The following is a 12,116-nucleotide window of genomic DNA, read 5'->3' as shown; positions in this document are numbered from 1 at the left end:
ATTTTAGTCATCATTTAAAACCAATTAATGACCAAAGAAATATGACTAAAATTTAGTCGTGTTATAAGATGTTGTAAATTAGCTGCTAATAGTCATATATATGCAAAATTTAGTAATCATTTAATAATAAAAAATTTACCATTTGTAATAGTCATTTATCTTTTTTTGGTATTTTCATATTCATTATATAAACGACTGATTTAATAGTTTCTATTCATTTCATTTATTCATGTTCATCATTAATTAATATAAACTACTAATTTAATGGTTTTATAATGATTTTATGTGTTTATTATTAATCGCCATAAATTAATTAGTGTGATTTTGCAACTAAATTTTAAGAAAATGTCATACAATGTGCATGTTTATCCAATATGATAACACAAAGTTACATATGTTAATTACAAGGCTAAATAATATCAAGTGTAAATAAAAATAATTTCATCCATTTAAATTTTATTATATAAAATATCAAGTATTACAATATGAGTTTCCAATGTAATATGGGTTGGACTACAGTTTACACATGAAATATTGTTTCATCATTTCAAAACATTACCATTGTGTTTCCAGAGCATTGCAAGTGAATTCACCAACTCTGAAGGCTTGACCATCAGTCTCTATGAGTGTGTCTTATGCAAGATAGTGGCTCGAAGGGTATCACTAGACGTATTCTCTTCTCTCTCTCATTTTTCATTTGTCGCTCCAGTGTTATTGTTCTCCTCTTTCTTCAATTGTTGCTTCTTACCATCAATATTTAGTTCCTCTCCTGAAAATGTAAGAAAATACAATGCAAAGTATAAGACATGAAAGACGATGAATACTTGAATATAAAATAAAGTAGAATATACAATATTTATATGACATATACCTCAACATTCGATAGTGGCCACTATGTGACTAGATGAACTGTATAAACAAAGCAAATAAAATGTCACCATAGAAAATGGAATTGGAGGGGGATTCATCATGCATGTTAGGATTTTTTGTGTGTGCACACATCATATTTCTCACTTCTAGTTGTATGAAAAACAAAGAGTATGCACAATGACATGTAGTGACATGTGGGTGTCTATTTGACCCAATGGTATGCTTGATTTTTTAAGCCATTCCAATCCTACCACAATGAAATTAAGAGAGAGAAGGACATAAGAAGGACTACCAATAAATGAGATTAGAGACTTTAGAATGCAACTCAATTGTACCTTAATGTAATGATAAGTATTTTCACCTTCCTGGTCACTGATGAGCATCAAATCACACTGTGAAAAATTCCTTTCATTGTGATAATTTGGCTGCACCTACACTAATCCTCTATAGTAGTCCCTTGACTTGCCTATAGATATAATTTTAAAAACAATCCTACTCCTGCAATTCTTCCTTATATGGATCATCTTCGTCCCCCCCTATTGACAGTTATTTTTCAAGGCAACATAATAGAACTCTCCAATTGCATCATTGCCTTTCAAAACAATGCTTGAGTATTTCCAGGTGATTGTTGAACCAATCTCTACTCATGTCCATGAAATCCTTGATTTGTCTCCATTGCAGAAACATCTTTTTCATAATAAAATTATAAATCCACATCTGCATTGCTTGTCCCCAACATACCAATTATTTAAAGTGGAATACTCTATCATTGCTCCCTCGGTGCAATAGAGATCCACTATTGTGGCATGGAGATGATTGGTGTAATAAACTGGTATAGTTCATCCTTCAATATATGTCACAGAACTCCTCTCACCTCACAGAACTCCTCTCATCTACAAAAGTAAGAGTCCTCTCAAAATTCCTGGTCTCTATCTCATTCATCCTGAAATAAGTGAATATTTCCATGGGTGACAAAGTGTGCATGGAGATTTAATAGAAGGAGCTATCACTAAAAAAATAAAAATACAATGTAACATAATAGTTATCAGCAAGAACAACAACCCTGCCAAGCTACTTCCTAACTAGATAAAGATAGTCTTGAATTACCTCTTATAACGAAAAAAAGATAACCTCAACTACCTATAGAGCTTACCTATGCATGGTAGCAATAAAAGCATTGTCTAAAACAACATCTACAACAACGTTGGTCAATCTCTTCTTCTAGTCAAGGGCATGCCCAACTTTTGAAAAGTATCAAGCAGGTTAGGGTCCACCTCATCCAGGCTCCTCTTCTTCTTCTACTCTCTGTTTAGGTTCAGAATAATATCAAATTTCTTCGAAATTGATGGGTGGGTAAAATTTATCAGACCATTGATTTCTTCCATTTTTAATCATTGTCTATAAGAATTGAATCTAAATTGCAAAAGTCGTTCAAGTTCCTTCTTTTTAGCTAAAATTAACCTAAGCTTTGGAGAGTTGTAAGGTTTAATGGATCTAATTATATTCTACTTAAAATATAGTAACATGGTTTAAAACTGTAGGCATTGAGATCAGAATCTAAGGATGAAACATAAAATATTTTATGTTCATGATTACAAGAAATTTTAATTTCATGTAACAAAGTTTGAGGAAGGTCTAGTATTTGCATCCTACCAGAAAATTTTCTTGCATCACTTGAGCCATTTTAATATGGGCATGGTAGAGTCCATTACACAAACGATCAACCACTAAAAAAAGGGTGAAAAGAAAAATAATATTTAATGCATTTTGACCCAAGAAAAGTTAGGGAGGAACGAACTGATCTGTACAATAAGGACATGCAAAATGCTTACTTGTCCATTGTCTTTTGATGAATTGTTGGCCGCAATCAAGATCTGCATTATCATAATTATTAAACCCTTTGTACAATAAGGACATGAAAAATGCTTACTTGTGCATTGTCTATCATAATCATTAAACCCTTTGTACAATAAGGACATGCAAAATTCTTACTTGTGCATTGTCTTTTGATGAATTGTTGGTTGCAATCAAGATCTGCATTATCATAATCATTAAAATCTCAACTCTAGATAAAATTTATGATTTGATCATATAAACCCTCAAAATTATTTACCCATAAGAACAAAAATCCTCTTTAGTAAAAAGGAAGAACATAGTCCAAATTCATAGCCACATACAAATTACCAAAATATCGTAATCATTAAACCATCAACTCTAAATAAAATTTATACTTTGATCATATGAACCCTTGAAATTATTTACTAATAAGAACAAAAATCCTCTTTAGTAAAAAGGAAGAACAGAGTCCAAATTCATACCCATGTACAAATTATCAAAATATCATAATCATTAAACCCTCAATTTATGCTTTGATCATATAAACTCTAATTATTTACCCATACAAAAAAAAATCCTCTTTAGTAAAAACAAAGAACAAAGTCCAAATTAATACCCATGTACAAATTACCAATATATCGTTACTGACCTTGCCCTTGCTCCATCTAATCGTTTATGCTTTCCTAAGGTGTTTCCCATGCAAACTCCATCTGGGGTCGAATCCCATGAAATCCATAGATCACATTGACAGTCTTCCTTCTTCTGGAATTTCCACGCAAATATAGAAAATGTGATGCTTCAATTTGTGAATATTTTATTTGAACCTAGCACTAAACTGGAAATGAAAAAGAAAAGAAATATTTATAATAGAAAAAATAAAAGAAATATTTATAATATAAAATTGTAATTGGGTTAAATGATTTATTTTTAATAAGAATTTGTTGTTTTCTCGTAAGACGCTAAATTAAAAAGAAGAAGAAGAAGAAGTTAAAAATGATATTGGGATGAGTGTAAACATTTAAATATGACCTCAAATAATAATAAAAAGTTAAATTAATAAAAATAATAAAATTTAATTTGTTATATTTTGATTTTGTTATTAACTTGTTAATAGGCTTCGTTACAATACCATGGGCCAATACCATGGCTTATCAATACTACAAGTCCAAAAATATAGCTTATTTCACAATGGAAATGTTTTACAACAATATGACAAGATTATCAATACTACAAGTCCAAAAACATAACTTATTTCACAACGAAAATATTTTACAACAATATGACAAGATTCTTAACTGTGGATATTCACCCCCACATTACGGTAGATATTAAAAAATAGGCTTCGTTACAATACCATGGGTCAATACCATGGATTATCAATACCACATGCCCAAAAAACATAAATTATTTCACAATAAAATATTTTATAACAATATGAAAAGATTGTTAACCATGGATATTCACCCTCACTTTACCATGGATATTAACTTGTAAATTTGCTTTGTTACAATACCATGGGCCAATACCATGGATTATCAATGCCATAAAAAACCATAATTTATTTCATAGTAAAAATATTTTATTTTAATTTAATTTTACAACATTTTTTTAATTCAATCTAAAAGGGAAAACGTTACAATTTGAGATATATCTAAACCCTCTATCCTCATGACTACTAAAAATAATATTCCCATAGAAATTAAATCACGACCGCTAAAAATATTCCCATAGAAATTAAATTAAGGTTTTAATAAAGTTAAGCTCAGATGGATCTATGCCGGTTCTTTATATATATATATATATATATATATATATATATAGAAAGAAAGAATGTCATAGATCCGATCTATGCCGGTTCTTTATATATATATATATATATATATATATATATATATATATATATATAGAAAGAATGTCATAGATCCATCTTAGCTAAGGTCCCAAGGGATGAGGGCAAGCAAATTGAAAAATTATAATAGATTAAATATAGTGCATGATTTTTTAAAAGTTTTTCATTATTACGCCGTAAGGCGTTCCCCTCTGAAATGAACTCCCCTCATTGTCTATCTATCACCCTCAAATACCGTCAGATTATCTGTTAGACGATGGAGAGAGGTTGAGCCGTTGATTAGCGCGGTCGATTTCTGCGATAGCCGGGGTTCATATCACCGGAAGTTGGACAGACGAAAATGGCTTCATATCACCGGAAGTCGGAGAGACGAAAATCCAGGGCCCAGGCAGCCTTTGGTTGTGCATAAAATCCACCACTCTTTACAATTCGTAAGTCATTTGCACAACAGAATCTCGCAGGGCCGAATGGAATGAAATCCCAGAACTTCTGCAACTTCTTCACCTTGCACTCTCTTAGCTGATGCGATTAGCTCTTCTTGAAAGGGTTTCTCTTCATATGTATCCACTTTTCTAATTATTGGGTTTTGGGGCCGCTGGTGATAACTTGGGGTTTCTGCGTTTTCTGCAATTGGTCTCCATTCTAATTTGGTCCTGCATTTGGGTAAGCAAACATACAATTCTAATTTGTTTTAGGTTTAGAGAGAAATTATAAACTGGTGGGTTACTTTTATGCAGAAAAGTTTAGAGAGAAATTATAAACTGATGGATTTCTTTTGTGCAGAAATGGTATTTGCCAGAGAATTCGTACTTCGGTATATAGTGGTGATTTCCTGTTTGGTGGCATCTGCCACTGCGGGAGTGCAGTTCTCTTCATTGCCCAGGACTCTGGCAGTCACAGTAACCATCATTTCATCTGCACAATTGGCACCCAATGGTAAGAAATTTTGTTTCCATTCAAATTATTATAGGGCCAGTCTTTTTTCAGTTGTTTCTCAGATTTTTTTACACTTCAGTGGGCAATTACTTATTTAACCAAAATATTAGTCCAGATGAAATGGTTTTTAAAGGAAATCTTAACTGAAAATTTATGCACTTAGTTTAAATTGTTTAATCACTAGTCTCTTTCTCTCTCTCTTTTTTTTTTTTTTTCCAATTTTTGATCAAATTTAACCAAAAATTTATGCATTTTCAAAAATTTTAGTTTAAGTTATTTAACGTAGAATAATACTCTAAACTTTTTTGATGTTCTGAATTTCTTTCAGCATTCAAAAATATTAATAAAAAATGACTATATGACTTGAAATTGTAACGAGATTTCGAAGAAAAAATATTTTAACTATTAAACTGAGCCCTTAATGAAGGGTGGGAATTTTTTTCCCAGTCTGAACTCCCAGCCAAAGTTATTCAAAGAAGGGTTATAGATTAAATATTTTGAAGTCTGAGATCCTCCCAGCCAAAGTTGTTCAAAGAATGGTTAAAGATTAATTATTTTGAAGTCTGATTTCGAAGAACTGCAATTGGTCTCCATTCTAATTTGGTCCTGCATTTGGGTAAGCAAACATACAATTCTAATTTGTTTTAGGTTTAGAGAGAAATTATAAACTGGTGGGTTACTTTTATGCAGAAAAGTTTAGAGAGAAATTATAAACTGATGGATTTCTTTTGTGCAGAAATGGTATTTGCCAGAGAATTCGTACTTCGGTATATAGTGGTGATTTCCTGTTTGGTGGCATCTGCCACTGCGGGAGTGCAGTTCTCTTCATTGCCCAGGACTCTGGCAGGCACAGTAACCATCATTTCATCTGCACAATTGGCACCCAATGGTAAGAAATTTTGTTTCCATTCAAATTATTATAGGGCCAGGCTTTTTTCAGTTGTTTCTCAGATTTTTTTACACTTCAGTGGGCAATTACTTATTTAACCAAAAGATTAGTCCAGATGAAATGGTTTTTAAAGGCAATCTTAACTGAAAATTTATGCACTTAGTTTAAATTGTTTAATCACTAGTCTCTTTCTCTCTTTTTTTTTTTTTTTTTTCAGTTTTTGATCAAATTTAACCAAAAATTTATGCATTTTCAAAAATTTTAGTTTAAGTTATTTAACGCAGAATAATACTCTAAACTTTTTTGATGTTCTGAATTTCTTTAAGCATTCAAAAATATTAATAAAAAATTACTATATGACTTGAAATTGTAACGAGATTTCGAAGAAAAAATATTTTAACTATTAAACTGAGCCCTTAATGAAGGGTGGGAATTTTTTTCCCAGTCTGAACTCCCAGCCAAAGTTATTCAAAGAAGGGTTATAGATTAAATATTTTGAAGTCTGAGATCCTCCCAGCCAAAGTTGTTCAAAGAATGGTTAAAGATTAATTATTTTGAAGTCTGAGATCCGTTATTCAAAGAAGAGTACAGATTAAATATTTGAAGTTTGAGATCCTCCCAGTCAAAGTTGTTCAAAGAATGGTTGAAGATTAATTATTTTGAAGTCTGAGATCTTTTGAACCATAGATTCTAAATTAGAATAAATTTATGTTTATAAACCATGGAATTAGAATTTTGAAATAATATAATAAGTTAAATTTAAGACTTTTGTAATCTATAACAATTTTTTTTTTCTTGTTGACTAATTTTGAATAATTAAATTGATAATTTTTACGCCGTAAGGCGTTCCCCTCTGAAATGAACTCCCCTTATTGTCTATCTGTCACCCTCAAATACCATCAGATTATATGTTAGACGATGGAGAGAGGTTGAGCCGTTGATTAGCGCGGTCGATTTCTGCCATAGCCGGGGTTCATATCACCGGAAGTCGGAGAGACGAAAATGGCTTCATATCACCGGAAGTCGGAGAGACGAAAATGGCGATATGAATCTGGGCATTGGGCACCTTATTCGCAAGGGAACCGGAGGGAGATCATCTGTCAGGTTTTCGTCTAACCCCACTAGGTTGTAACCATAGAGCGTCTATGATATGGAGACATCAATTCAATATATGTTGATGGTCAAACAGTGAAAACCAGGCATGGAAATGGCAGTTGGATTTCCTTTGTAATAAAAACAATTTCAGTGATCGGGGAGATCTTGAAGTAGATACCCTAACTAATGATATGGGGGGTTTTATCGACAGATCCACTTCCTCGTCATTCATGAACTCGGGTTTGTTGAGATCGGAAGTGGATAAGTTCATTCACAGTATACCAAGAAGCAGCTGTGGCGGTGCGCTCTCCACTGAATGCTCAGTTGCGCTCTCAACCAAAGCTTTCTGTTGGCTGTTTGGCGTTGCGGCCGTGTGAGTATGATTCCATTCATGTTGTGTTGTATTGTAGTTGCATAAATCTTTTTGATCCACATTGGTTGTGAGGGTTGGTCACACAATGGTTGTGAGGATTGGTCGGATACAGTTTAAAGTTTAGTTATAATGAAGTGGTGTTTCTTACTAACCCAATGATATGGATAACAGAGTGGTATTTTCAATGAAGTGGTGTCTCCTACTAACTTAATGGTTGATCGGTTAAGTGAGTATGATTGCTTTCTCGGTCATCTTTCTTTTTGTGCAGAATTTGTGTAAAACAATGATTAGATAAGCCTTTCTTAGAGCATCCTGGATTGGTTTTACAGCTATACAATCCCCTCTCTAAAGATCAGCTCAAAACTCTGCCAAGGATAAATTTGTTAATGACAATCTCTCTTAGAGCATCTCGGATTGGTTTTCCAGCTATACAATCCCCCCCTCTAAAGATCAGCTCAAAACTCTGCTAAGGATAACTTTGTTAAGGACAATCTCTCTCAAGTTCAAAACTCTGCTAAGGATAACTTTGTTAAGGACAATCTCTCTCAAGCCTACTGTTGAGACAAGGGGCTCCTTCAGAATGCTAACTAATTTGGGATAGGCAACCTCAATTTACTAGATTTTTCTACTACAGCAATCTGTTGAGCTTTTTAGCTTTTGCTTTCTGGCTGTTTCCAATTGTCAATATATTCCTCTCAGAAAATGGAATACCTCAAAGGCTCTCTTGGAATACCTCAAAGGCTCTCTTGGGAGCCTTGTCTTCTTGGACAATCATGTCAATTTGGACTGCATGAGAGATTGGTTGAGAAAATTAGATCTGCTCTTTCTGGATATGTTTGAACCTCCTCTGTCCTTTGCAAGGGTAGCTGGTTGGCTGACTTGTTGAAAGCACTATTTTTGTCCATGGAGACAAAAACTGTATGAATAATATTTTAAAGAACACAAGGTTTTTTTCACTCAGCATACTTAAGTGCATTAATCGTGACACAACCAACAATCTTACTATAGTCAATGGCATCATTATGAGCTCAACATAGCCATGGCAAGTTAAACATGAGTTTGATAATGAACCCTTGAACAACAATGAGCACAAACTCGCTACAACAAAAGTCTAAAGATCAATTTAGAATGGGGCTCAGGTTTTGGTTCAAAATATTCGATTTTATGCCACGGCTTCAATAATGCCACAGATTTTAGAATTAACTCAAGATTTGCTTCAGATCTTCTAGGGCTTACAAAACCGAAGCCCAAAATTTCATCAGACTTGACATGTGCAAATTTATCCTGCTGTAGTCAATATTGGATGCCATCATATCATTACAAACCTCTCATTGATCACGTGGAATTTGTTGCATAGATAGTGAACAAGAGTTTGACTGTGTCAATTGTAGGTCTTTTCTCCAAGTATCATAAGAGATCCTCAGACTTCCCTCAGAGGCAGGCCTAAACACGCCCTCTGTAATCTACACATTTAGATCCTCAGATGAACCATTAGCTTATGAAAAATTCCTTCAGTACATAGATTACAACATGCAGCAAGTAGAAGAAATAATCCACAAATGTTATCTGCGTGTCCTCTGATATAATCCTTGAAGCTAAAGGCAATCAATGGTGAAACAATTTTCATCAACAGGGATGCAAAAGATTTCAAAACCTCTTAGACAATTTAACTTGTATCACCACATTCCTGCTAGCACTCCTGCTATAAATGATTCTTCCATATACCCTTCCTGTTTTAACAAAACTGACAGTAGCAGGCTTTAGTGAAAAATATTCTTGGATAGAGCAATACACATCGCAGTATAAAACCTCTTCCTGGTCATCAAGGCAACAATTGCCATCTTAGCTCAGGCAGCCTTTCACTCAGCATACTTAAATACATTAATCATGACACAACCAACAATCTTACTATAGTCAATGGCATCATTATGAGCTCAACATAGCCATGGCAAGTTAAACATAAGTTTATTAATGAACCCTTGAACAGCAACAAGCACAAACTCGCTACAACACAAGTCTAAAGATCAATTTAGAATGGGGCTCAGGTTTTGTTTCAAAATATTCGCTTTTATGCCACGGCTTCAATAATGCCACAGAATTTAGAATTAACTCAGGATTTGCTTCAGGTCTTCTAGGGCTTACAAACCCGAAGCCCAAAATTTCATCAGACTTGACATGTGCAAATTTATCCTGTTGTAGTCAATATTGGATGCCATCATATCATTTCAAACCTCTCATTGATCACCTGGAATTTGTTGCATAGATAGTGAACAAGAGTTTGACTTTGTGTCAATTGTAGGTCTTTTCTCCACGTATCATAAGAGATCCTCAAACCTCCCTCAGAGGCAGGCCTAAACAAGCCCTCTGTAATCTACACATTTAGATCCTCAGATGAACCATTAGCTTATGAAAAATTCCTGCAGTACATAGATTACAACATGCAGCAAGTAGAAGATATAATCCACAAATGTTATCTGCGTGTCCTCTGATATAATCCTTGAAGCTAAAGGCAATCAATGGTGAAACAATTTTCATCAACAGAGATGCAAAAGATTTCAAATCCTCTTAGACAATTTAACTTGTAGTTGTTATATATATGATGGAAAGCTATCTTATTATAGTGGAATACATGATATGATTGATATGATCAAAGTCAAACAGTTGACTTTGCTCATGTCCATCAAAAATCAGTTGATAGTTTTCATTTAAAAATATTTCTGCATTGTTCACTCTTTGCATGCCTTTATTTGGAAATAGTCAACTATGCACATCATATAAACATTCAGTCCATTACCTTGAGATTAACAAAATCCATTACAAGAAAAACTTAACTATAACAAGCTATACATTTTTATTTGCTAGGACACCCACATTAGCTTACTTTATTCCTCAAAAACAGGTGGGTTTCTTGTTGTCATTAAATGGGACAAGAAAAAACATTCTTAACAATTGTAGCGTGTACAGAAATTCCAACATATCCTAGAATGTATTCATGGATTCGAATCCAAATAGCATTACGAAAATATTACAATGTGCCCACATATCCAAGAATGTATCCAAAGGTCAGTACTCTAAAAAAGGCATTAGGCTTTTTTGAGTCATAATTCAACTTTCATTTTTGGGACTCAAGTAGTTGTTGAGGCAAAAAATTATTCAATTATGGTGTTGCAGGGTTTTGATGTTATCAAAGCACACAGCCATCGACAAATCTTTCCTTGCTCCACTGTTGGCCCTAGAGGCACCTGGAGATGTCATTTCTTGGATCAGGTGACCAGGTTCTTCCCAGTTGCAAAATTGGACAAATTTCAGTGAAGTGAACTGAGAGTTTAAACTTCACCCCACATTTGGACTTGTTTGTCTACATTATTACAGAGGTGATTATGGTTTGTGGACTGCCTTTTTGGTCTTCCTTGTTAGACTATTTTACTACATTCATGGTGAGTCACAAGAACTCAAATGCCATCCTATTTTACTTACTTGCTCATTCTTTCCTGCACAGTATATTGAGTTGAATTGCATGACATAACTGTAGTGTTTGACAAACTCAATTTGTTGGTAACAGGGGAATTGGAACTGCCATTTTTATTTGTGTTACTAGTGAATATTGCTCCTTATCAAGCCATGAACCTGAGGCAAGTTGTTGTTTTCCTTAACAAATGATTAAATTGGTGTTTGGAAATGTGGATGGTAGTTTATGGGATGTTGTTGGTTTGCAGAGGAACCCAAGCTGGAATGGTCTTTTCCATAGCGGCTTCTGCATACTTGATCTATCAACACGTTACCAGGACAGGGGGTATTAAAAAGGCTTTTTATCAGGGAGTTGTTGTACCCACCATTGTTGTTGCGTGCCTTATCTGTGTGCCGTTCATATTCCTCATTAAAGGGTATATATTTTAATTTAACCAGGTGTCAGGCCTAAAAAGTGCCATATTTGTAAAGCCATCTTGACTCCCTACTTAAAATTTTCAAATTATTATTGTGGAAAATAGTACATGTAAGGTGGTGTGTAATAAAGATCTAGTATATAAATAAGTCCAACAAGCTGCATGATTGACTCCTTGGGAGCCTTGTCTTCTTGGCAAATCATGTCAATTTGGATTGCATGAGAGATTGGTTGAGAAAATTAGATCGGCTCTTTCTGGATATGTTTGAACCTCCTCTGTCCTTTGCAAGGGTAGCTGGTTGGCTGACTTGTTGAAAGCACTATTTTTGTCCATGGAGACAAAAACTGTATGAATAATATTTTAAAGAACACAAGGTTTTTTTCA

At 33.9% G+C, this 12,116-nt stretch overlaps 1 protein-coding gene across 1 annotated transcript; it reads left to right on the top strand.

The window, feature by feature from the left end:
* The first annotated feature begins 5,072 nt into the window (after nucleotides 1-5,072).
* On the top strand, nucleotides 5,073-12,116 carry LOC149217589 (uncharacterized). Its single transcript, XM_089393008.1, has 5 exons — nucleotides 5,073-5,218; nucleotides 5,339-5,491; nucleotides 6,228-6,380; nucleotides 11,411-11,480; nucleotides 11,565-12,116. Exons 2-5 carry the CDS (start codon nucleotides 5,341-5,343, stop codon nucleotides 11,743-11,745), a joined length of 555 nt encoding a protein of 184 aa, XP_089249134.1. The 5' UTR covers nucleotides 5,073-5,218; nucleotides 5,339-5,340; the 3' UTR covers nucleotides 11,746-12,116.

This window comes from Pinus tabuliformis, chromosome 1_1, assembly GCF_031772625.1.
Source record: "Pinus tabuliformis cultivar Carrire ecotype Pingquan chromosome 1_1, CPIR1, whole genome shotgun sequence".
NCBI lineage: Eukaryota > Viridiplantae > Streptophyta > Pinopsida > Pinales > Pinaceae > Pinus > Pinus tabuliformis.
Note: the sequence above shows the minus strand (reverse complement) of the source record. Positions and strands in the feature narration are given on the sequence as shown.